This window comes from Leucoraja erinacea, chromosome 2 (genome assembly GCF_028641065.1).
Source record: "Leucoraja erinacea ecotype New England chromosome 2, Leri_hhj_1, whole genome shotgun sequence".
In the NCBI taxonomy this organism is placed as follows: domain Eukaryota; kingdom Metazoa; phylum Chordata; class Chondrichthyes; order Rajiformes; family Rajidae; genus Leucoraja; species Leucoraja erinaceus.
The window spans coordinates 29,514,834-29,541,334 of record NC_073378.1 but is presented as its reverse complement, the minus strand read 5'-3'; the positions used below and the strand labels follow the sequence as shown (position 1 = coordinate 29,541,334).

Below are 26,501 nucleotides of genomic sequence, written 5' to 3'. Positions count from 1 at the left end.
CAGAGTCACTCCAGCATTTTATCCATTCTTAATGACTTGGCTTCCACAGCCGTCTGTGGCAATGAATTCCACAGATTCACTGCCCTCCGATTAGAGAGATTCTTCCTTGTTTCCTTTCTAAACGTAGGTCAATTGGCTTTGGCATGTTGTAAAATTGTCCCTAGTATGCGTCTGTTTGTGCAAGGCAGTAAGGAACCTTAGGTACCTAAGGTAGTAAGGATCGGTCATAAGGAAGGCAAATTCACTGCTTGCATTTATATCAAGTGGACTGGAATACAAAAAGAAAGATGTAATGCTGAGGCTCTATCAGGCGCTGGTCAGGCCGCATTTGGAGAACTGTGAGCAAATTTGGGCCCCTTATCTGAGGAAGGATGTGCCGGCTCTGGAGAGGGTCCAGAGGAGGTTTCCAAGAATGATCCCAGGAATGCGTGGGTTGACATATGATGAGCGTTTGACAGCACTGGGCCTGTACTCGCTGGAGTTTAGAAGGTTGAGGGGGGGGGGACCTCAATGAAATTTACAGAATAATGAAAGGCCTGCATAGAGTGGATGTGGAGAGGATGTTTCCACTGGTGGGAGAGTCTAGAACCAGAGGTCACAGCCTCAGAATTAAAGGACGCTCTTTTAGAAAGGAGGTGAGGAGGAACTTCGTTAGTCTGAGGGTGGTGAATCTGTGGAATTCATTGCCACAGTAGGCTGTGGAGGCGGAGATTGATGGAGATTCTTGATTGGCCCGGGTGTCAGGCGTTATGGGGACAAGGCAGGAGAATGGGGTTATGAGGGAAACACAGATCAGCCATGATTGAATGACGGAGTATACTTGATGGGCCAAATGGCCTAATTTTAAGGCAGAGATCGCCAAATTCTTGATTTGAACGGGTATCAAGAGTTGTGGGGAAAAGGCAGGAAAATGGGATTAGGAGGCTGAGATCAGCCATGATTGAATGGTGGAGTAGACTGGCTTAATGGCCTAATTCTACTCCTATAACTTGTGTACGGGGTAATCGCTAGACGCTGCGGACTAAGTAAAGACTGACATGTATCCTACAGGCCAATCTTTGGTTAGAGGTTCCGCTGAAGCTAAGAATTGTTCCATTTCCTCTACATATGACAATGAAACACTTGGCTTGAGGTTTACATCTCAACAACTTCAGAAAAGTACAGAAAATGATAAACCTCAATATGCAACCTTACCATAATTGTTTATTAATTATTCAACATTTGATCAAAATCAAGTGGGCGTCACGGTGGCGCAGCGGTAGAGTTGCTGCCTCACAGCGCCAGGGACCCGGGTTCCATCCTGACCACGGGTGCCGTCTGTACGGAGTGTGTACGTTCTCCCCATGAACTGCGTGGGTTTTCTCCGGGTGCTCCGGTTTCCTCCTACACTCCAAAGACGACATGCAGGGTTGTAGATGAATTGGCTTCTGTAAATTGTCCCTGAATAGAGCTAGTGTACGGTGTGATCGCTGGTTGGCCTGGACTCTGTGGGCCTGAAGGGTCTGTTTCCACGCTGTATCTCAAGTCTATTCCTGTGTTCCCCGCTTGTCATGTTACGCAGGTAGTTAGTTTAATACCATCTTCTGGATCCCATTGCGATACGATAGAACTTTATTTATCCCAGGAGCGAAATTGATTTGTCAACAGTCATAAAACATCTTGGATTACAGAATTTCTTGTCCGAAGTGGTTTACCATATTAAGGAATTAGAGTCTGCACTAACTGCACTGAAATTTGAGGAGCTGACGATGGATGGACATTCAGCCATTGAGGGTGAACAGAAGTTCTCCAGGGTGGTGCGAGGAAAAATACAAAGCAGCTACCTGCGTTCCCTTCAGGAGATGGGAGAACTACTGAGAAAGAGACTGGACACAGTCTCAACAAGATACATGGAACAACATTTAAGTGACGAATGGAAAGGATGGGGGATGTGCAAAGATTGGGGAGGGGGGTGGGAGATAGGGGGGGGGGGGGGGGGGGGGGGGGGTGGGAGGGGAGTCAGTCTACCCCAGGACAGAAAGGGGAAGGAGTTGTACAGTTTGATAGCCACAGGGAAGAAGGATCTCCTGTGGGGTTCTGTACTGCATCTTGGTGGGACCAGTCTGTTGCTGAAGGTGCTCCTCATTGTGTCATGGAGGGGGTGAGCTGTGTTGTCCAAGATGCTCCACAGTTTGAGGAGCATCCTCCCGTCCGAGACCACCTCCCTTGGATCCAACTCCAACTCCACCCCCAGGACGGAGACGGACTTCCTGATGAGCTTGTTGATTCTGTTGGTGTCCGCGGCCTTTGCCCTGTTGCCCTGGCACACGGCAGCGAAGAAGATGGCAGTGGCCACCACCGACTGGTGGAACATCTGCAGCATCTCACTGCAGCGTTTAGCTCCTTAACAAAAATAACAACAACATTCGCTCTAAATAGATAAAAATGCTGGAGAAGCTCAGCGGGTGAGGCAGCATCTATGGAGCGAAGGAATAAGGGGACGTTTCGGGTCTCGACCCGAAACGTCCCCTTATTCCTTCGCTCCATAGATGCCGCCTCACCCGCTGAGTTTCTCCAGCAATTTTGTCTGCCTTCGATTTTTCCAGCATCTGCAGTTCTTTATTAAACAACATTCGCTGATGTTTGTGGACTCTGGCTTCATGTCTGGCACGGACACTGTGCCCCCTGAGCTGCATGGTTCCATGTTTTAGCAAAGATTTAATCTAACAAACAGTTTAATTTGAGAACAGCGCAGGAACAAGCCCTTCAGCCCACAATGTCCGTGCCGGACATGGCGGCAAGTGAAACTAATGGCCTCTTCCAGCACGCAATCCTTACCCTGTCAATTCCCTGCGCTTTCATGTCCCCGATAAAAGTTTCCTAAACACTGGGTGGCACAGCGGTAGAGTTGCCACCTCGCAGCTCCAGAGACCCCGGTTCCATCCTGGCTGCGGGTGCTGTCTGTACGGTGTTTGCACGTTTCGCCCCGTGACAGCGTGGGTTTTCTCCGGGCGCTCCAGTTTACTCCCACACTCCAAAGATGATAGACGCAAAATGCTGGAGTGACTCGGGGCAGCATCTCTGGACAAAAGGATAAATGTCACGTCCCGGGTCCCGTCCCGAAACATCACAGATTCTCTTTTCTCCACGCATTATACATAATTTAAAAAAAATAATAATTCTACAAGACGGAGGAGAAATCAAGACGAAATATCAGTGCAAAACACAATTAGAAAATATGTCCAGGATCCATTGTTCCCGAGATGCTACCTAACCTGCATTGTACATGTTTTTCATAAACTGTTCTGCCTGAGCCTATGTTCAATTTAATGAACACTGTGTTCCTTTAGCTTTCAAAATGATGGCACCCTCTGACTATTTAGAGATTGTTTGCAATTGAGAGCTCAGCACACACCATTATAATTGCTGTTTCACCGAATATGTTCATAAGTTCTAAGAGGAGAATTAGGCCATTCGGCCCATCAAGTCTACTCCGCCATTCAATCATGGCTGATCCATCCTTCCCCCTCAACCCCATTCTCCTGCCTTCTCCCCATGACCCCGGACTCCCTTATCTATCCAGAATTTGTTAATCTGTGCTTTAAAAATACCTGATGACAGCCCCCATGGCCGTCTGTGGCAATGAATTCCACAGATTCACCACCCACTGACTAAAGAAATCCCTCATCTTCTAAAGGTGCAGCCTTTTAGTCTGAGGCTATGGCCACAGAAGGTTGTGGAGGAGAAGTAAATGGGGGGAGATTGATAGATTCTTGATTAATACGGGGGTCTCAGGTTATTGAGAGAGCGGTTTTGATCTCCGTATTTGAGGAAGGCTGACATTGGAGAGGGTCCAGAGCTGCTTTACAAGAATGATCCCAGGGTTGATTGAGGTTAAGGTATTATTCTTGATTAGTACGGGTGGCAGGGGTTACGGGGAGAAGGCAGGAGAATGGGGTTGAGAGGGAAAGATAGATCAGCCAAGATTAAATGGCGGAGTAGACTTGATGGGCCGAATGGCCTCATTCTGCTCCTAGAACATATGAACTAATGGTCCTAGACTCTCCCACTAGTAGAAACATTGTCTCCACATCCGCTTTATCCATGCCTTTCATGACTTTATAGTTTGCAAAATAATGCTTAGAGTCATAGAGTGATCCAGTGTGGAAACAGGCCCTTCTGTCCGACTTGCCCACACTGGCCAACGTGTCCCAACTACACTAGTCCCACCTGCCCAGACTTGGCCCATATCCCTCCAAACCTGTCCTAGCCATGTACCTGTCTAACTATTTCTTAAACGTTGGGATAGCCCCTGCCTCGACTACCTCCTCTGGCAGCTCGTTCCATACACCCGCCCCCCCTGTGTGAAAACGTTACCCCTCACATTCCTATATAGACAATAGGTGCAGGAGTAGGCCATTCGGCCCTTTGAGCCGGCACCACCATTCAATGTGACCATGGCTGATCATCCCCAATCATTACCCCGTTCCTGCCTTCTCCCTTCACAAACTGATCTTTCCCCCTTCACCTTAAACCAATGTCCTCTGGTCCTCGATTCCCTGACTCTGGGCAAGAGGCACCAATTATTCCTCACTTAAGATGGCAGACTGCGGGGGTGATGCGCCGTTGTGTATGGCTGCTCCTCCTGCAGTTTGTCCTTTCTCCCTTTTTTATTTTTATTTTTAGTCCAATGGTATCCTCCCTCTCCCTCCCTACCTCCTCCTCTTAATCCCCCCCACTCTCTCTCCTCACCTCCCCGGGATCACGATGTAAACCACCGCCAGCCCTGTTTTCTCCACAACGTCGGGGATTAAGTTCTACTTGAGGTCGGGGGGGGGGGAGGCTGAGCGGCCTGGAGCCGGGGGAGGCCGAGGCTGCAGCCTAGTCCTTGCCCCGGGTCCCGCTCCTCTCCCTTCCCGTGGGCCAGGTGCAGCAGCGCCACCGCCCCCAGACCTCGCCCCAGCCTCATCGCCGTGGTAATTTCAAATCCCACACACGCAGATACCGGGCCCACGCAAGGGGCGACTTTCAGTTATTTTTAAATCTGCACGCGTGGATACCCTCAGTCACTTCCTCCCACCCTCCATAACCCCTCTCCCCTCCCTACCTCCCTCTATCCCCCTTCTCCCCTTATCTCCCTTCTCTAAGATGGCGGACTGCGGGGGTGATGCGCCGTTGTGTATGGCTGCTCCTCCTGCAGTCCGCCCTTTCTCCCTTTTTTATTTTTATTTTTAGTCCTGTCCGTGGGAACTTTTAATTGGAAGTCTTCTTTTATGTGGTGGGTGGGGGGGGGGAAGGGGGAAACTGTTTTAATCCCAGTCCTACCTGGTCGGAGATGCGGTTTTCTTCCGAACCGCTTCTTCGTCCTCTCTGTGCGGCCTACCATCGAGCTGGAGCAGCGCTGGAGCGACGATTTCCTGCCGGGATTACAGCTTCGCCGGCGGTGCAGATGCTGGGACACCAACACCAACACAGAGCGGGCGATGCCTTACCGGATCGCCTTCGGGTAAGCTCCGGGGCACTGGGAACGCCGACTGCAACATCGCTGAGCTGCGGCTGCAGAGCGTCCAGCCGCGGGCGGGCGGCACTGGATTTCAACACCGCGGGGCCTGGTGTCCGAGTTCGCCAGTGTCAGAGGTCCGGCCAGCGCGGCCTGAGAACTTTGGACATTGCAGTCTTCAGGGAGGAAGCGGCCGCTTCAGTCCAGGCCGCTGAAGAATGTTCACCCGACGCCAATGATCCAGCTTCGCGGCAGAGGGCCTGAGAACATCGAGTTGGCTGAGGAGGCCACATATAGACCCCGACCTCGGGTGGACTATGAGGGGGGAGAACTGGATATTTTTAGTGCCTTCCCTCACAGTGAATTCTGCTGTGGGGGGACGTTTCATGTTGATTTCTATAGTGTACTGTTCTGTGTCTTTTTTCTTTTTTCTCTTTTTTGTTTTGTATGGATATATTGACATTTGATCTGTTCAATTAATTTAATCAATCTCTGTAAAACACTTTGGTTCAAATACTGGTTTTGTTGAAAAGTGCTATATAAATAAATATTATTATTATTATGATTTCATACACTTGGTTTCCATGGAAGTTGAAGCTAATTAGTGTTTTGTGTTGTTTTTTACATTGCAGAGTCCCACAACCTGCCAAAGCAGCCGCCACTGGCCCTGGCGATCGGCCAGGCTTCCAAGTGTCTAGAGTTGATGGCCCGTCTGGGCATCGGTTCCTGTGCGTTTGCCACGGCGGAAGAATATTTGCACTAGCTAGGTGTTTGCACAGCTCGGTCTCAGTCTAGAGCTGCCTTAACATTTAGTGACCTTATTACCCAGAGCCGCGTCCACTGATGGAGGGGGGGAGGGAGGGGGAGAAAAAAAATGACACTTCGTTTCCAGTGATTTTTTTTTGGGGACAGATTCTACATTGTCACTCCACATCTGCTTCCTACTTTACAGCATGGGCCGGCTGTTTTCTAACCAAAACGCACAGTTCGTTGGCATGTGTTTGCATTTCTTTTTATACCAATGTCTGGACTATTTGTGACAGTGTAGTCTGTATATCTGTTTTCAGTGGGACATGACTGTGCTTCCATTTAAATCCCTCCTCACACACGTCAGTCACCCATATCTTCATCTTAACTGTTCCCCGTCGAGGCTCCAGATGAAAGAGAGAGAAAAAAACTACACAGGACAAAGTCACTAACGCATCAATATTTGGGACGGTAACTGATTGGCTATAAATACAGTTTAAAAAAAAAAACAAACAAAAAAAGTGCTTTAATTGAAGTGAGAATGTGTGAATAAAAGTATTTAGTTACAGGTTAAAACCAAAAAAAAAAAAACATTTTTTTTGTACTTTATTAAGATGTAACTTTTGTGATAAACCAAAATGTGAAAATGTGGCTGTTGTGTGAGTGGATCTTCAACACTGAGCATGTCAAATGCAAAAATGGATTTAAAAAATAAAAAGCATTTCACATCAAAAAAATTACAGGCTGGAGTAATCTGACGGATCTTTTTAAAGTACAATTGGACGGATGGAGAGGAGGGGGGGGGGGGGGGGGGTGTGAAGTTTGTCCACTTTCTCACAAGAGTATTGTAAAAGTCCATTCCTCAGCTGCGAGACAACGTCAGTGATAGTGAGCGGGAGATGGCAACCTGCTGCCTCTGTGTTTCTAACCCTCCAGGTTGTCTTTTTTTCCCCGTCTTCACCCGTTTTCTTCCTCATTCCCCCCCCCCCCCCCGCTCTGCCCAGCCCACCAACCCCAAAAACCCCACCAGATCTTCGTTCAAAATGCAGAGAAACCCATTCCATGTCCATCATTTTAACCATTGTAAATTAACAGTGTTAAGTACCTATCAACACATTGTGTGGTAATGACTTTATTTATATTAAAACCAAATACTTAGTCAAATTCTGCAATGTCTTAATTTAAACTTTGTACACTCTGCATTTTTAAGCAGTGCTTGAGTGAATACTTTATTGCAATAAAACAAATGTATGAACCATAATTAATCAGCTATTAAAGATTTAAATCTACTGAGGAGTGAGTGGTTCATTGCTGGTCTTTGCATTCTTTGCATGCAAATGGAAAGTTTTTCAAACTGCAGACCAAAGATGAGATGCACCTTCTCGCAGATGTTCCAACGAGCTTCATTCTCTGCTCGATTTATCCCCTTAATGTGGTTAAGTTTACATTCAAAGGTCGGCACCAGCATGTTGTGGCTGAGTGTGTACTCACCATACCAGAGGCGGGCGGCATGGTGGCAGAGTTGCTGCCTTCCAGCACCAGAGACCCGGGTGCGATCCTGACTACGAGTCCTGTCAGTACGGAGTTTGTACATTATCCCGTGTCCTCTGTAAGAAAGGACTGCAGATGCTGGTTTAAAAAGAAGGCAGGCACAAAATGCTGGAGTAACTCAGCGGGTCAGGCAGCATCTCTGGAGAGAAGGAATGGGCGACGTTTCGGATCGAGACCCTTCTTCTCGACCCGAAACGTCAGCATCTCTGGAGAGAAGGAAACGTCGCCCATTCCTTCTCTCCAGAGATGCAGCCTCACCTGCTGAGTTACTCCAGCATTTTGTGTCTATCTCCCCTCCCCCCCCCGTCCTGCCTGGGTTTTCTCCGGGTGCTCTGCTTTCCTCCCATGCTCCATAGACGTACATGTTTGTAGGTTATTTGGCTTGGTATAAATGTAAATTGTCCTGTGTGTGTGTGTGTGTGTGTGTGTGTAGGGTAGCATTAGTGTGCATGGATCTCTGGTTGGTGTGGACTCGGTGGGCCGAAAGGCCTGTTTCTACGCTGTATCTCTAATCTAAACTAAAGCCACTGTTTATTGAACTGTTGTTTCGGCAGCACATGTTTAAAATGCATAATTATTCTTGAACCGTTAAAATCACTTTATGTGGGTACTGCAGATGTTGGTTTATACCAAAGATAGACACGAAGTGCAGGACTAACTCAGCGGGTTAGGCAGCATCTCTGGAAAAAAAAGATGTTTCGAGACTGAAGAAGGGTCCTGACCCAAAACGTCACCCATTCCTTCTATCCAGAGACGCTGCCTCTCCCACTGAGTTACTCCTGCATTTAGTGTCTATCTTCATAGTATATTTGAGAAAGGTCGGAAGGGTCCTGAGCCGAGACATCACCTATCCGTTCACCCAGAGATGCTGCCTGACCCGCTGAGTTACTCCAGCACTCTGTGAAACGTCACCTATCCATGTTCTCCACAGATGCTGCCTGACCCGCTGAGTTACTCCAGCACTCTGTGAAACGTTACCTATCCATGTTCTCCACAGATGCTGCCTGACCCGCTGAGTTACTCCAGCATGTTTCACTAAACACAATGCCAAGCTAAACCAGTTTAGTTTATGGTCATGTGTACTAATCTCATCTCATCTAGTCTGCACATGATGCATATCCAAGTACCTATCCAAAAGCCTCTTGAATGCCACTATCGTATCTGCCTCAAACACCAGTCTGCGTAAAAATAACTTGCCCCGCACGCCCTTGCACCGTAAAGCTATGCTCTCCAGTTTTAGATCTTCCCACCCTGTTCAAAACATATTTTGTAACAAGTAGCAGAATTCATTTGTTCAAAAATTCTTGGAGCAGAATAAGGCGATCAGCCACAATCCTGGCTGATCTATCAATCCCTCTCAACCCCATTCTCCTACCTTCTCCCCATAACCCTTACTAATCGGGAATCTGTCAATCTCTGCCTTAAGAATAACCATTGATGACCTCCACAGCCGTCTGTGGCAATGAATTCCACAGATTCACCACCCTCTGATTAAAGAAATTCCTCCTCATCTCCTTTCTAAAAGTATGTTCTTTTATTCTGAGCCTGTGGCCTCTGATCCTAGACTCCCACATCTGCTCTATCCAGGCCTTTCACTATTCAGTTAATTTCAATGAGGTTCTCCCCCCCCCCCCCCCATCCCCCCCATCATTCTAAACAGCGAGCACAGGCCCAGTGCTGTCAAATGCTCACCGTATGTTAATTCAATCATACAGCATGGAAACAGGCCTTTTGGCCCAACTTGCCCACCGGCCAACATGTCCCAGCTACCCTGGGACTAGATTAGTTCCCCGTACAATAAATTCCTGGGAAAATTCTTGTAAACCACCTCTGGAACCTCTCCAACGCCAGCACATCCTACCATTTAAATTAAATCAATGGCTCTAATATTAACCCTGTACATTTTGCCCGATTTAAAGCAATATAATGCTAACACGGTTTGTTTTAATCCTCTTGCAACCACAACTCCCCTCTAACCTGAACCGACATCAATTTTTAATGAGACATAAATTTTTAAAGCGTTTCAAAGTGTTGGCGGTGTTTTCTTAAAATTAATAGCCACAGGTGAAACAGCCAGCACAGATTTAGCAACAAAATATTTAATGGAAAGTATAAATTGTAAAATTGTATGAGGCAGGAACATTTCTTTTCTCCTTTGTACAGAAAGGTCTCCTCTGTCCCAGTGAGCTGCAGCCAGCACAGATGTGCTGAGCACATCACTGCTCAGTCTTGGTTCCATGCTCTGGAGACCTCCTGCTTCATTTCTCCACCAGTCAGTATGGACTTCACTCTTTCTTGGTGACACCACCCTCTCACAGTCCAGCCACACAGTGCTTCTGCAGCCACTGTTTGCGATACTTATCGGCTTTCTGTTTTTTCTTTGTACCTAAAAAAAGCACATTGTCAACAATAGGAAAATATAACCATACAAGAACCTGACGCAAAAGGGAGGAGATCGTAGCTTCAAGGAGCAGAATTTGGCCATTTGGACCATCAAGTCTATTCGCTGTTCAATCATGGCTGATCTATTTTTACCTCTCAACCCCATTCTCCTGCCTTCTCCCCATAACCCCTGACACCCGCACTAATCAGGAATCTATATCAATTTCTGCCTTAACAATATCCATTGACGACCCCCACAGCCGTATGTGGCCATGAATTCCAAATTCACCACTCTCTGATTACAGAAATTTCTCATCTTTCTAAAGGTATGTCCTTTTATTCTAGAGGCTAGCTTGTGGAAGGGCCGTTCAGAAGCCTGATAACAGAGGGGACGAAGCTGTTCCTGAGTCTGGTGGTGCGCGCTTTCAAGCTTCTGTACCTTCTGCCGGACGGGAGTGGGGAGAAGAAGGAATGACCGGGGTGGGACAGGGACAAGTCTTTGATTGTGTCGGCTGCTTTCCCCGAGGCAGCGTGAAGTGTAGATGGAGTCGATGGTGGGGAGTGTGGTCTGTGTGATGGACTGGGCTACATCTACAATGGTGGGGAGTGTAGTCTATGTGATGGACTGGGCTACATCTACAATGGTGGGGAGTGTGGTCTGTGTGATGGACTGGGCTACATCTACAATGGTGGGGAGTGTAGTCTATGTGATGGACTGGGCTACATCTACAATGGTGGGGAGTGGTCTGTAGTACTATGTGATGGTGGTCTGGGCAGAGCTTTTGCACATCTAAATGTGTGGGGAAAGAACTGTGGTTTGTGTCACAAAATGGACTCAGGGGACTACATCTACAATGGTGGGGACATTTGTCTAGTCTTCACACTGTGATGGTTTTACTGGGCTACATCTACAATGTTGGTGGGGAGTGTGAGAAGTGTCTGTGTGATGGACGCAGCGATGGTTACTGCTACATCCGGTTCGAATGGGCGCTTGGGTACTGAGTGTAGTCTATGTGATCCGGACTGGGGCTACATCCCAAAGGCGTACAAGGTGGTGGGGAAATGTGTGGGATCTGTGTGATGGGCACGGACTCGCTGGGCTACATCTAAACTAATGGTGGGGAGTGTGGTCTGTGTGATGGACTGGGCTACATCTACAATGGTGGGGAGTGTGGTCTGTGTGGCGGACTGGGCTACACCCGCAGCTCTGCTATTTTTTGTGGTCTTGGGCAGAGCTTTTTGCAAACCAAAGCTGTGATACAACCTGTGTAGGAAAGAACTGCAGATGCTGGTTTAAATTGAAGGTAGACACAAAATTCTGCAGTAACTCAGTGGGACAGGCTGTGAGTAATTGAAATACCCTGTAACTGGGTCTCTTGCCATTTGTTAGATATGGAAGAGAGGTGTTCAGAACAACAGGAAACATAAGGTTAAAGATAACTCTGGGGCAAGACAGCGATGAAAGGTTATTGAGACTAATGATGACTTATTTCAGATCCACAAGGTCATCTGATATAAGCAGAATTAGGCCAATTGGCCCATCAAGTCAGCTCCGCCATTCTTGAGGCAGGAACGGGGAACTGATTGGGGATGATCTGCCATGAACACCTTGAATGGTGGTGCTGGCTTGAAGGGCTGAATGGCCTCCTCCTGCACCTATTGTCTATTGAATCCATCTCCTTCCTAACCCCATGCTCCTGCACTAATCAAGAATCTATCTATCTATACCTTAAATACATCCACTAACTTGGCCTCCACAGCCTTCTGTGGCAATGAATTCCACAGATTCACCACCCTCTGACCAAAAAAATTCCTCCTCATCTTCCTAAAGGCACGCCCTTTTATTCTGAGGCTATGACCTCTAGTCCTAGACTCTCCCACTATTGGAAACATCCTCTCCACATAGAAAATAGGGTGCAGGAGTAGGCCATTTTGGCCCTTCAAGCCAGCGCCGCCATTCAATATGATCATGGCCGATCATCTAGTCAGTAATCTGTTCCTGCTTTCTCCCCACATCCCTTGATTCTGTTAGCCCTAAGAACTATATCTAACTCTCTCTTGGATACATGCACTCTATCCAAGCCTTTTGCTACTCGGTAAGTATTGTAACCATTGTGTCATGAGAAAATAAAATGCTGTAGGTACCGTGAATCTTGGAAACACATTGGGTTCTCTCAGAGTGTTAACCGTCACGCACAGTTCAGGCCTTCAATAAACCGGCTTGTTCGATAGACTCACCACTAATGTATGGGTGTTTTATTTTGTGTCCATGCTCATTTAAGTAAAGGCAAATTCAGGATACATATGTAACACAATTCCTTCCGACAGAGCCCATGTGACCACAGCACAAGTCCCTGTCTACTTACCCCACGATGAGTTGATAAATTGCATCGCAGCTTTCTGGCTTCGCTTATTTTCATACGAGAAGTATTCATTGACTGCAAAAAGAACAAGAAACATCAGAAGAATTGTTGAGAGGTGAAGGAAGAGGGAGAAAAGGGAACTGAATATAAAATTAAAGTTACCGGTGCTTCTTCTGCTCTTACGGCCATAGAGACGGCGTTTCATGAAGGATTTAGCTTTCTTAACCTGCTGGTTCTTTCGACCGTGATCCTTCAGTTGAACAGCCCTGTAGCTCTGCTTCCACCTAGGAGGGAGGGAGAGGGCGAGGGAGGGGGAGAGGGAGGGAAGGAGGGAGGGCAAAAGAGGGGGAGAGAGAAAATGTGTTGATATGGGAATAACGTTTAGTGCAAGGTAAAGCCAGCAAAGACTGATCAAAGATAGTCCACGTGTTTAAGAAGGAACTGCAGATGCTGGGAAAATCAAAGGTAGATAAAAATGCTGGAGAAACTCAGCGGGTGAGGCAGCATCTATGGAGCGAAGGAAAATGCGACGTTTCGTGTCGAGACCATTCTTCAGACCCGAAGATAGTCCGAAGGTCATCAATGAGATAGATTGTGGTTCAGCACTGCTCTCTAGTTGGTGATAGGATGGTTCAGTTGCCTACTAACAGCTGGGAAGAAGATGAAGTGGCCGGGGTGCGACTGGTCCTTGATTATGCTGCTGGCCTTGCCGAGGCAGCGTGAGGTGTAGATGGAGTCGATGGAAGGGAGGTTGGTTTGTACGATGGTCTGGGCAGCGTCCACAATTCGCTACAATTCCTGCGGTCTTGGATGGAGCTGTTCCCAAACCGTGCTGTGATGCATCCCGATAAAAATAAAAACAGTGATGGTGCGTTGATCTTACTCCCACCCTGGCTCCACGTGACCTGATGTGGGAGTCAGTGTAAATATATACTCTGATGATACACCCTTCAAGCCTGGGGCACAATGGACTGTTCCAGCTCAGTGCGTATCCTTTTATTGATTAGTACGGGTGTCAGGGGTTATGGGGAGAAGGCAGGAGAATGGGTTTGGGAGGGAAAGCTCAATCAGCCATGGTTGAATGGCGGAGTAGACTTGATGGGCCGAATGGCCTAATTCTACTCCTATTCCTCGTGACTGTTATCCAGGGTGATTACTGCGCGGTCACGGAGGGATGGCGTGTGGAAAACAAATATACAAGCCGGGTGGGCACAGCGGTAGAGTTGCTGCCTTTCTTTTGACTTTAGAGATACAGCACGGAAACAGGCCCCGAGTCCACGCCGACCACCACGCCGGTCACCCCGTCTGCTAGCACTATCCTACACACACTGGGGACAGTTTACAAGTTTACCGAAGTCGATGAAGCTACAAACCTGCACGTCTTTCGAGTGCGAGAGGAAACCGGAGCACGGTGCCCCCTCTACAGCACCAGAAACCTGGGTTCGATCCTGACTACAGGTGCTGTCATTGCGGAGTTTGCACCTTCTCCCAGTGACCTCGTGGAATTTCTCCGTTGGCTCCCGTTTCCCCCCCCCTGCACTCTAAAGATGTGCAGGTTTGTAGGTTAATTGGCATCAGCAAATTGTAAATTGTCCCTGGTGCATAGGATCGTGTTAGTGTGATTGTTGGTCAGCGCAGATTCAGTAACTCTAAACTAAACTAAGTATTTGGTTTTAATACTTGACTCTTCTGAACGGATTAACAAATGCACATGCTTGGTAAATATGCATATTTAATAGGAAACCTGCAAGATGCAAGTCTCGTGACTAAAATGACATGTGCTAAATTCCCTTGTCCGGCACAAAACATCCTGCCAATAAAAAACCTACTTTTACATCTGGAATACTGTGCGGAGTTTGCACGTTCTCCCTGTGACCGGGTGGGTTTTCTCCGGGTGCTCCGGTTTCCTCCCACACTCCAAAGACTTGGAGGTTTATAGGTTAGTTGGCTTCTGCATTATTGTCCTTAGTGTGTAAGACTTTACTAGTGTACGGGGTGATTGTTGGTCGTCATGGACTTACACAATAGGTGCAGGAGTAGGCCATTCGGCCCTTCGAGCCAGCACCACCATTCAGTGTGATCATAGCTGATCATCCCCAATCAATATTTAAGAAGGAACTGCAGATGCTGGAAAATTGAAGGTAGACAAAAGTGCTGGAGAAACTCACCGGGTGCAGCAGCATCTATGGAGCGAAGGAAATAGGCAACGTTTCGGCCCAAAACCCTTAAGGGTTTCGGCCCGAAACGTTGCCTATTTCCTTCGCTCCATAGATGCTGCTGCACCCGGTGAGTTACTCCAGCACTTTTTGTCTATCCCCAATCAGTACCCCGTTCCTGCCTTCTCCCCATATCCCCTGACTCTGCTATCTTTAAGAGCCCTATCTAGCTCTCTCTTGAAAGTATCCAGAGAACCGGCCTCTGAGGCAGAGATTTCCACAGACTCACAACTCTCTGTGTGAAAAAGTGTTTCCTCATCTCCGTTCTAAATGGCTTACCCCTTATTCTTAAACTGTGGCCCCTGGTTCTGGACTCCCCCAACATGGGGAACATGTTTCCTGCCTTGGTGGGCCAAAGGACCTGTTTCCACGCTGTATCTCTAAACTAAACTACTGTAAACGTCATGCACAAGGTTGCAACCTCCTGCTTTTAGATAACGCCCTCGCACGCACCACTTCTTTAAAACTCAACTCTGAGAAGGAAAGATGTTGTCAATCTGGAAAGGGTGCAGAGCAGATTTACGAGGATGTTGCCAGGATTCGAGGGCCTGAGCTATAGGTAGAGGGTGAGCAGGCTGGGACTCTATTCCTTGGAGCACAAGAGGTGGTGAGTTGGAATTATCTGCCTCAGAGGGAGGTGGAGGCCAGTTCTCTGGATGCTTTCAAGAGAGAGCTAGACAGGGCTCTTAAAGATATCGGAGTCAGGGGGTATGGGGAGAAGGCAGGAACGGGGTACTGATTGGGGATGATCAGCCATGATCACATTGAATGGCGCTGCTGGCTCAAAGGGCCGACTGGCCTACTCCTGCACCTATTGTCTATTTGTGCCTATCTTTGGTATAAATCAGCACCTGCAGTTTAGTTTAGAGATACAATGCAGAAACAGGCCCTTGAGCCCACACCGACCAGCGATCACCCCATACACTAACACTATCCTACCCACACTTGGGCCAATTTACAATTGTTACCAAAGCCAATTAACCTACGAACCTGTATGTCTTTGGAGTGTGGGAGGGAACCTGGAGAAAACCCACGTGATCACGTGGAGAACGTACAAACTCCGCAGACAGCACCCGTAGTCAGGATCGAACCTGGGTCTCTGGTGCTGTGAGGCAGCAGCTCCAACCGCTGCACCACTGTGCCGCCACGGCACTGTTCCGCTGAGTTACTCCAGCACTTTGGCCTTATATTTGGTGTAAACCAGCATCTGCAGTTCCTTGCTTATGCTGGTGTATTGTCAGACAGATCATATTCAAAGAATATACATTGTATTTTCACTGATTTATGGGCAGGCCTTGCCTTAGCAGAAACAGATTACCTGATATCTATACATTCTTCAGTGTCTTCTTCCAATCCACTATCTTGCTCGGGTTTCTGTACAGAAGCTAGCACACGACCTTGAAACAAAACAAAATATTAAAAGACCACATTGTTTTTTCAGAGCTGAGTGGAAATTTGTTTGATCTCGCTGCATTAAGACTCAATACTCTTCACCTGCCCCGCGATTCACAACACTTTTACTGTGAAACAGTGGCGTTCACCAGCCACAGTTCAATAAGGAAGAACCTTTTTTTCAACATTTAGATTCGTACAGCATGGAAACAGGCCCTTGGGCACAACTTTCTTTGAAAGTGCATCACAGATGGATAGGGTGGCCAAGGAGACCGGCGGCACTTTGCCCTTCATCAGTCAGAGTATTGAGTACAGAAAAATGTGAGGTGTTGCATTTTGGGAACACTGACATGGGCAATAGACAAAAGGTGCAGGAGTAGGCCATTCGGCCCTTCGAGCCAGCACCGCCATTCAATGTGATCATGGCTGATCATCCCCTATCAGTACCCCATTCCTGCCTTCTCCCCATAATCCCCGGACTCCGCTATTTTTAAGAGCCCTATCTAGCTCTCTCTTGCAAGCATCCAGAGAACTTACCTCCACCGCCCCCTGAGGCAGAGAATTCCACAGACTCATCACTCACTGTGAGAAAAAGTGTTTCCTCATCTCCATTCTAAATGGCTTACTCCTTATTCTTAAACTGTGCCCCCTGGATCTGGACTCCCCCAACATCGGGAACATGTTTCCTGCCTCTAGCGTGTCCAAGCCCTTAATAATCTTATATGTTTCACACCTTTCGACCATGCACGAGTTTGACCACGAGTAAGATTAAAATGTACTTGGACAAGAAGTATCGATGAGTATCAGTATCAGTATATCTTTATTGTTATTTCCTGAGTACTCACATACCCAGAGGAAACAAAAAAACGTTGCTCAACCAGTGTCCGTTCAGTGTGCAGTACAAATAACAACAAGTAAATAGAAATAAAAATACATATATCATGAACAAATTAGATTAAACACTCTACTCTCTACTAAACATCAACAGGCGTTCCGATCGACAGCTGCTGCAGTGTGTCCAGGTTGGTGGTTGGTGCGCGATACTTTGGCAGGGGGCTAAGTCCGTTTATCAGTCTTATAGCCTGCGGGAAGAAGCTGAGGAGCATCCTGCTGGTTTTGCAGCTAATGCTCCTGTACCTCTTCCCAGATGGCAGGATGGAGAATATGTGATGCGATGGGTGGTAGGGGTCTTTGATATCTTACTGAGTATCTTACTGTTTGAGTATCTTACTGTTCTCACTACAGGTGCACAGCCTTTTATCCGGTGTTCCGGAAACCGAAAAACTCCGAAAACCGGCCATTTTTTCCAGGATGTCGTCTGCACACCAAAGCTCGCGTTTGGCGTCAAACTTGACCCGAAACGACCCACGGTCAACCCAGGTCTGTACTACTGTAGCGGCTGCCTCCTCCCCGGAGACCGGGGAGACACTTAAACATCTGTAAATCATTGCTTAAATGTTAGTCAGTTAGTTTGGAGGGGTTTTATGTGAGGGGGGGTGAAGGGGTAAACTTTAATTCTTAGTCCCCTACCTGGTTGGAGAGACGGGGAGCGGTCAATGCCTTACCGGGTCGCCGTGCAGTAAGCTCCGCAGCGCTGTGGCCGCCAACTCCCAGCTGGGGCTGCGGGCGGCGCCGGTTGTAGCTCCGACCCCGGCAACTCTACCCCTGGCTGCGATGTGCTCCAAATCCAGCGCTGCCCGCGGCCGGACGCCCGCCCAATGTTGGGAGTCGGCGGCGTCGCAGCGCTGGAATACCAGCGGGAAGCGGGCAATGCCTTACCGGGTCGCTGTGCGATAAGCTCCAGGGCGCTGAGGCCGCCTTCTCCTAACATTCGCGGAGCTGGGGCTGCGGGCGTCCGACCGCGTGCCGCGCTGGATTTGGAGCGCCGCGCAGCCAGGGGTAGAGTTGCCGGGGTCGGAGCTACAACCGGCGCCGCCCGCGGCCGGACGGAGCCCCCAGCTCTGCGATGTTGGGAGTCGCCGACCAGGTAGGGGACTAAGAATTAAAGTTTCCCCCTTCACACCCCACCACCACCACCACATAAAATCCCTCCAAACTAACTGACTAACATTTATGCAATGATTTACAATGATTCCCCGGTCTCCGGTGAGGAGGCAGTCGCTCCAGACTTTTCAAGCCGCCCGCGCTACCTACCTAGTCTACGCTAAAAATCTTCCATTCGGAAATCCGAAAATGTCCGAAATCCGACAAGTGTCTGGTCCCAAGGCTTTCGGATAAAAGGTTGTGCACCTGTACTACAATAATGAATCTATTCATCAAGAGACTGTGTTTGGAAGATTTATCTTTCGACGGCATTGAATGTCTCGTGGGGGCGTATCGATTATCTTCTGTTTCCGTCTTCAATTAGTGAAGAGAGGACTAAATCCTTGAAACGATATAAAAATGTGTCGCTACACCAACTACACTACGCCCAGGAGCGGAAAAGACGGCAAAAAGTAGTAAACACTGCCCAGTCCATCATCTGCTCTGACCTCTCTACCATCAAGGGGATCTATCGCAGTCGCTGCCTCAAAAAGGCTGGCAGCATCATCAAGGATCCACACCATCCTGGCCACACACTCATCTCCCTGCTGCCTTCAGGAAAAGGTACAGGAGCCTGAAATCTGCAACATCCAGGTTCAGGAATAGCTACTTCCCCACAGCCATCAGGCTATTAAACTCAACTCAAACAAAACTCTGAACATTAATAGCCCATTGCACTTTATCTGCTTATTTATGTGTGTATATATATATATATATATTCATCGATATATGGTCACACTGATCTGTTCTGTATTTATTTATGCCTACTATATTGTGTTGTGCTGAAGCAAAGCAAGAATTTCATTGTCCTATCTGGGACATGACAATAAACTCTCTTGAATCTTGAACTTCTGCACTCAATATTCTGACTGATGAAGGCTATGCATTTTTGACCACCGGTGACGCCATCTTCAAAGATCCTGTACGCCGATATCCCTCTGCTGTACAACACTCCCCAGCACCCTGCCATTCACTGTGAATGAATCATTGTGAATGGTTGAAATGAGTAAAAGATAAGACTCAAAAAGCTGGAGTAACTCGGCGGGACAGGCAGCATCTCTGGAGAGAAGGAATGGGTGACGTTTCGGGTGAAGACCCTTCTTCAGTCTGGTTAGGGATAAGGGAAAACGAGAGATATAGACGGTGATGTAGAGAGATAAAGAACAATGAATGAAAGATTTGCATAAAAGTAACGATGATAAAGGGAACAGGCCATTGTTTGCTGATTGTAGGTTGAAAACAAGAAGCTGGTACAACTTGGGTGGGGGAGAGATAGAGAGGGAATGCCGGGGCTACTTGGTGAGAGAAATCAATATTCATACCACTGGGCTGTAAGCTGCCCAAGCGAAATATGAGATGCTGTTCCTCCAATTAGCGTTTAGCCTCACTCTGACAATGGAGGAGACTCAGGACAGAAAGTGTGGGAATGGGACGGGGAATTAAAGTGTCCGGCAAAGAGGAGATCAGGTAGGTTGACTTGAAATAAGTCATAGACTGCTAAATGGTGTGAACAAAGTTAGTGACACGATGCATGGCGAAAGGTCCAAGGAGGCAGCACCATGCAGTGGCAGATCGGAGCGTGTATCGTTCTCTACCTTTTTTCCTGGAAGCAGGAGCCTGGTCGATCCTGGAAGAAACAAAAACATCAGTTCAGTTTAGTTTATTGTCATGTGTGAAGTAAATGCACAGTGAAAAGTTTCTGTTACGTGCTATCCAGTCAGCAGAAAGACAATAGACAATAGGTGCAGGAGTACGTCATTTGGCCCTTCGAGCCAGCATTCAATATGATCATGGTTAATCATCCACAATCAGTACCCCGTTCCTGCCTTCTCCCCATATCCCCTGACTCCACTATCTTTAAGAGCCCCATCTAGCTCTCTCTTGAATGCATCCAGAGAACCGGCCTCCACCGCCCTCTGAGGCAGAGAATTCCACAGACTCACAGCTCTCTGTGAGAAAAAGTGTTTCCTCGTCTCCGTTCTAAATGGCCTACCCTTTATTCTTAAACTGTGGCCCTTGGTTCTGGACTCCCCCAACATCAGGAACATGTTTCCTGCCTCTAGCGTGTCCAAGCCCTTAACAATCTTGTATGTTTCAATGAGATATCCTCTCATCCTTCTAAACTCCAGAGTATACAAGCCCAGCTGCTCCATTCTCTCAGCAAAAGACAACACACGATTACCACAGTGCACAGATACATGATCTAAACATTGAGGAAATGGTGTAGGAAGGAACTGCAGATACTGGTTTACACCGTAGACACAGAGTGCTGGAGTAACTCAGCGGGTCAGCAAACATCTCTGGAGAAAAAGAATAGGCGACGTTTTGGATCGAAAACCCTTCCTGAAGGGCTTTGACCTGAAACGTCACCTATTCTTTTTCTTCAGAGATGCTGCCTGACCCGCTAAACCAGCATCTGCAGTTCTTTCCCACACATAACATCCTGAAGAAACACAGCGGGTGCAGCAGCATCTATGGAGCGAAGGAAATAGGCAACGTTTCAGGCTGAAACTGCCTATTTCCTTCGCTCCATAGATGCTGCCGCACCCGCTGAGTTTCTCCAGCAATTTTGTCTACCTTCGATTTTCCAGCATCTGCAGTTCCTTCTTGAACATAACATCCTGACTTCTAGGCTCAACCCCTTGACCGATGAAGGCTTATTGCAGGGTTAACAAGACACCTAAAAGGCTTCACCCTGCACAAACCAGCATCCACCTGCAGCGACTGAAGCGTTACCATAGTTTCCACACATATGCCAGCTCGGCCATAATTCCATTCATCCCAAAATGTGAAAAATATATAAATAATACTACAATCTTAATTTGACAACTGACATTTTAGATTGAAACGGTTGTATGGCAATTAAAGTAATAAGTAGACTATGCATACAGTTCATAAGTTCTAGGTGTGGAATTAGGCCATTTGGCCCATCATTTTCTCTCTCAACCCCATTCTCCTGCCTTCTCCCCATAACTCCTGACATCCGTACTAATCAAGAATCTGTCAATCTCTGCCTTAAAAATATCCACTGACTTGGCAATGGATTCCACAGATTCACCACTAAAGAAATTGATCTTAATTTCCTTCTAAAGGTACATCCTTTTATTCTCAGGCTATGGCCTCTGGTCCTAGACTCTTCCACCAGTGGAAACATCCTCTCCACATCCACTCTATCCAGGCCTTTCACTATTTGGTAAGTTTCAATGAGGTCCCCCCCCCAACCTTCTAAACTCCAGGCCCAGTGCCGTCAAACGGCATCCTATATTAACCCACTAATTCCTGGGATATCACATGCAGTGACAGGTCAAACACAAATCTGAATTACTAATTAGTTGTTAAAGAAATTACCGTACTTTTTTGGAATTGAAGCAATCTCTTCAAGAATGTCATCTGGCAGCAACTTGCGTTTCTGGGTTAATAATCAGTAAAATAAAAAGGAAAAGTTTAGAGAACAGTTCTAGAAACATGGAAAAACATAGAAAAATAGGTGCAAGAGTAAGCCATTCGGCCCTTCGAGCCAGCACCGCCATTCAATATGATTATGGCTGATCAATCTAAAATCAATACCCCATTCCTGCTTTTTCCCCATATTTCCCCTTGATTCCTTTAGCCCCAAGAGCTAAATCTAACTGACCATATCATGTGCTGAAATACAGGTAATTACAGTCAAGCATCATTATGACACACCTCTTTATAACGGGTTTCAGTTATACCAAACTCTCTCTTTAAGAACACAGGCTGCTAGTTGCACTGCGGAGGCTACTGAAATGGACAAGGCACAGAAATCGACAAGGCATTGACATTGACAAGGCATTGAAATTGACAAGGTATGACACAAAGCTGGGTGGCATTGTGAACTGTGAGGAGGATGCTATGAGAATGCAGGGTGACTTGGACAGGTTGGGTGAGTGGACAGATGCATGGCAGATGCAGTATAATGTATATAAATGTGAGGTTATCCACTTTGGTAGCAAAAACAGGAAGGCAGATTACTAGCTAAATGGCGTCAAATTGGGAAAAGGGGAAGTACAATGGGATCTGGGGGTCCTTGTTCATCAGTCTATGAAAGGAAGCATGCAGGTACAGCAGGCAGTGAAGAAAGCGAATGTTTTAACAAGAGGAGTTGAGTATAGGAGCAAAGCGGTCCTTCTGCAGTTGTACAGGGCCCTGGTGAGACTACACCTGGTGTATCGGGTGCAGATTTGCTCCCCTAATTTGAGGAAGGACATTCTTGCTATTGAGCGAGTGCAGCGTAGGTTTACAAGGTAATTCCTGGGATGGCGGGACTGTCATATGCTGAGAGAATGGAGCGGCTGGGCTTGTACACTCTATAGAGTTTAAAAGGATGAGAGGATATCTTATTGACATATAAAATTGTTACGGGTTTGGACACTCTAGAGGCAGGAAACATGTTTCCGATGTTGGGGGAGTCCAGAACTAGGGGCCACAGTTTAAGAATAAGGGGTAAGCCATTTAGAACAGAGATGAGGAAACACTTTTTCCACACAGAGAGTTGTGAGTCTGTGGAATTCTCTGCCTCAGAGGTCAGTGGAGGCCGGTTCTCTGGATGCTTTCAAGAGAGAGCTAGATAGGGCTCTTAAAGATAGGGGAGTCAGGGGATATGGGGAAAAGGCAGGAACGGGGTACGGATTGTGAATGATCAGCCATGATCACATTGAATGGCGGTGCTGGCTCAAAGGGCCGAATGGCCTACTCCTGCACCTATTGTCTACTGAAATTGACAAGGCATTAAAATGGACGAGGTATTGAAATTGACACGGCATTGAAATTGACAAGGCATTGAAATTAACAAGGCATTGAAATTGACAAGGTATTGACATTGACAAGGCATTGCCCCAAACTAGACTCAGGGGGCACTGTTTCTGTCTTTGCACTATTATTATAATTTTTATATAATGAACTTTTTGTTGTTGTTTATTGATATGTTTACGTATTCTGTTGTGCTGCTGTTGGTAAGAATTTCATTGTTCCGTTTCAGGACATATGTCAATAAAACACTCTTGACTCTTCTCCAGAGATGCCGCCTGACCCGCTGAGTTACTCCAGCACTCGGTGTCTTTTCCCAATATTGAGTTCAGTGAATAAAGTGGCAAAGCGTCAAATAAATATAACAGTCAACAGCTCGCAGTAGCTTACACAAAGTCTAATATTTAAGGGAAGGTAAGACACAAAATGCTGGAGAAACTTAGCGGGACAGGCAGCATCTCTGGGGAGAAGGAATGGGTGACGTATCGAGTCGAGACCCTTCTCCAGCATTTTGTGCCTATCTTCGGTGTAAACCCGCATCTGCAGTTCCTTCCTACTAATATTTAAGGGGCCTTGTTTTTAATTCACTCGGTGCATTCCAGTCCATTCATTATTTTAAAAGGCATCTTCTCAGCCCTTATTTGGATTAAAACCCCAGCCCCCCTTCGTTGTAGTGAGTCATAGAGTAATACAGTGAGGAAACAGGCCCTTCGGCCCAATTCGCCTACGCCGACCGAACATCTTTTACCTTCTGTTCTCTAAACAGTTCCAGTTTTTGTTTTCTTTTTTCCTTCAACAAAGCTTTCTCCCTGAAATAATTTAAAAGCACAATTAAAAAAGGGTCCCTTCACCCCACCGGGAGACATCCAAAGCCCCCCCCTGCGGGAAGAAGGAGACCCTCCAGCGCCCAGGTGGGGGGGGACACTAGCCCCAGGGGAGACTACTGCCCCTGGAAAAGATCCCTCCAGCCCTGTGGGGGGACGGGAGACACACGCTTCGTCCCCGGGAAGGGGGGTAAGAGAGGGTAAGAGATCCTCCATCTACCTAGTGGAGATTCCTCCAGCCCAGAGACAAGGGAGACACACTCTACAGCCCCGGGGGAGAAAACTGACCCTCTAGTCTCCAGGAGACACGCTCTATAGCTCTCGGGGAGAGGGGAGTAGGGGATGGCGATCCTCCAGTCCCCGGGGGGGGGGGGGGGGGGGGGGGGGGGGTAGACACCCTGCAACCCCGGGGGAGATTGTACAGCTCCCAGACGAGGGGAGACACACTCTCTAGCCCCGGGGTAGAGATCCCTCCAGCCCGCCGGGGGAGGGGGGAAGACACAGATCTAACCATATTATCTAAATGGTGGCCGATTGGGAAAGGGGGAGATGCAGCGAGACCTGGGTGTCATGGTACACCAGTCATTGAAGGTAGGCATGCAGGTGCAGCTGGCAGTAAAGAAAGCGAATGGTATGTTAGCTTTCATTGCAAAAGGATTTGAGTATAGGAGCAGAGAGGTTCTACTGCAGTTGTACAGGGTCTTGGTGAGACCACACCTGGAGTATTGCGTACAGTTTTGGTCTCCAATCTGAGGAAGGACATTATTGCCATAGAGGGAGTGCAGAGACGGTTCACCAGACTGATTCCTGGGATGTCAGGACTGTCTTATGAAGAAAGACTGGATAGACTTGGTTTATACTCTCTAGAATTTAGAAGATTGAGAGGGGATCTTATAGAAACTTACAAAATTCTTAGGGTGTTGGACAGGCTAGATGCAGGAAGATTGTTCCCGATGTTAGGGAAGTCCAGGACAAGGGGTCACAGCTTAAGGATAAGGGGGAAATCCTTTAAAACCGAGATGAGAAGAACTTTTTTCACACAGAGAGTGGGGAATCTCTGGAACTCTCTGCCACCGATGGTAGTTGAGGCCAGTTCATTGGCTATATTTAAGAGGGAGTTAGATGTGGCCCTTGTGGCTAAAGGGATCAGGGGGTATGGAGAGAAGGCAGGTACGGGATACTGAGTTGGATGATCAGCCATGATCATATTGAATGGCGGTGCAGGCTCGAAGGGCCGAATGGCCTACTCCTGCACCTATTTTCTATGTATCTATGTTTCTATGTTTCCAACACAGGAAAAAAGGGAGACGAACCTCCACCCCACTCTGGAGAGGATGCATAATGTGCAGAGTCTCTTGCCCAGAGTTGGGGAATCAAGGAACACAGGTTTAAGGTGGGTGTATGGAACGCGCTGCCAGATTAGGTAGTTGGGGCACATTCAAGAAACATTTGGACAGGTACATGGAAAGGACAGATTTGGAGGCATATGGATCAGACGCAGGCGGGCGGGACTAGTGTAGATGGGGGCATGTCCCGGGGGGGGGGGGGGATGTCAATGTGCCGGCGATTCTCCCCCCGGGGCCGGGTCCGGGCCTCACCTCCTCGCGCTCTCCAGCCGCCGCTCCGCGCGTTCCCGCCCGCTGCTGAACGTCTCCTCATCCGGCCGCTCATCATCATCATCATCATCACCATCCTGCTCCTCTCCCCCCGCTCCCAGGCCCCGCTCCCCCGACATCTCCCCCTCCGTCTCCTCAACGACACCCGCCGCCCCAAACCGTCGCCGCCGCCGCAACCTGGCCGCCATCTTCCCCCCGCGCCGCTCACTGACGCCGCCTAGCGGTGGGAGGCCGCTCACTGACTCCCTGCCCTCCCCTGGCGGCCGCTCACTCACTGCCCCTGGCGGTGGGAGGCCGCTCACTGACTCACTGCCCTCCCCTGGCGGCCGCTCACTGACGCCCCTGGCGGTGGGAGGCCGCTCACTGACTCACTGCCCTCCACTGGCGGCCGTTCACTGGCGCCCCCTGGCGGTGGGAGACCGCCCACTCACTGCCCCTGGCGGTGGGAGGCCGATCACTGACTCACTGCCCCTGGCGGTGGGAGGCCGTCCACTCACTCCCCCTGGCGGTGGGAGGCCGCTCACTGACTCCCCCTGGCTGCCGCTTACCGACCCACTCCCCCTGGCGGCCGCTCACTCACTCCCCCTGGCGGTGGGAGGAGGCCGCTCACTCACTACCCCCCCCTGGGGGCGGGAGTTCTACCGTTCGCATCCATATATATGCCTTTATCACGTTTTCAGCCAGCAATGGACCATTGTGGGCTCCAACGTTCCTAGGTCATCAGTACCGGCTCTGATTTGTTCTGAACCTTTTCATACATCCAGTTTTCCTCTCCCCTGACTCTCAGTATGAAGGATCTTGACCTGAAACGTTTACCTGTTCCTTCTCTCCAGAGATGCTGCTGGTCCCGGTGACTGAGTTACTCCAGCATTTTGTCTATCTGCAGTTCCTTGTTTCTCTGTCGAGCATTATTTAAGCCAGTCTCCAATTTCAGTTTATTCTAAGTTATTGGAGCAGAATTAGGCCATCGAGTCTACCCTGCCATTCGATCATGGCTGATCAATTTCACCCTCTCAACCCGATTCTCCTGCCTTCTTGTCGTAACAGGAAATTTGACGCCTCATCTGTCCCAGTGGTATAACTTAAGGTAAAACTTTTAATTTTGCTTGTAAAAAACACAG

At 48.1% G+C, this 26,501-nt stretch overlaps 2 protein-coding genes across 2 annotated transcripts in view; one reads left to right on the top strand and one right to left on the bottom strand.

Moving 5' to 3' along the window:
• ranbp9 (RAN binding protein 9) overlaps positions 1-7,516 on the top strand; it is a 98,435-nt gene extending 90,919 nt beyond the window's left edge. The window contains exon 14 of the mRNA XM_055654042.1: positions 6,112-7,516. Coding sequence (XP_055510017.1) covers positions 6,112-6,242 — 131 coding nt within the window. The 3' untranslated portion in view covers positions 6,243-7,516. The remainder of the gene's footprint in view (positions 1-6,111) is intronic.
• A 2,344-nt stretch (positions 7,517-9,860) lies between these two features.
• On the bottom strand, positions 9,861-25,592 carry nol7 (nucleolar protein 7). Its single transcript, XM_055654030.1, has 8 exons — positions 25,363-25,592; positions 23,689-23,749; positions 21,527-21,582; positions 19,769-19,800; positions 16,057-16,135; positions 12,685-12,806; positions 12,526-12,597; positions 9,861-10,163 (listed from the first exon to the last, which is right to left on the bottom strand). The coding sequence occupies exons 1-8, from the start codon at positions 25,566-25,568 to the stop codon at positions 10,090-10,092; spliced, it is 702 nt and encodes a 233-aa protein (XP_055510005.1). The 5' UTR covers positions 25,569-25,592; the 3' UTR covers positions 9,861-10,089.
• Between the last annotated feature and the right edge of the window lie 909 nt (positions 25,593-26,501).

Coding starts and splice junctions, on each gene's coding strand:
- nol7 (XM_055654030.1), bottom strand. CDS start 25,568: ATGGCGGCCAGGTTGCGGCGGCGGCGACGGTTTGGGGCGGCGGGTGTC. Junction 19,801..21,526: donor ATTGCTTCAATTCCAAAAAA/GTACGGTAATTT, acceptor TGTTTCTTCCAG/GATCGACCAGGCTCCTGCTT. Junction 10,164..12,525: donor ATTTATCAACTCATCGTGGG/GTAAGTAGACAG, acceptor TGCTTTTTTTAG/GTACAAAGAAAAAACAGAAA.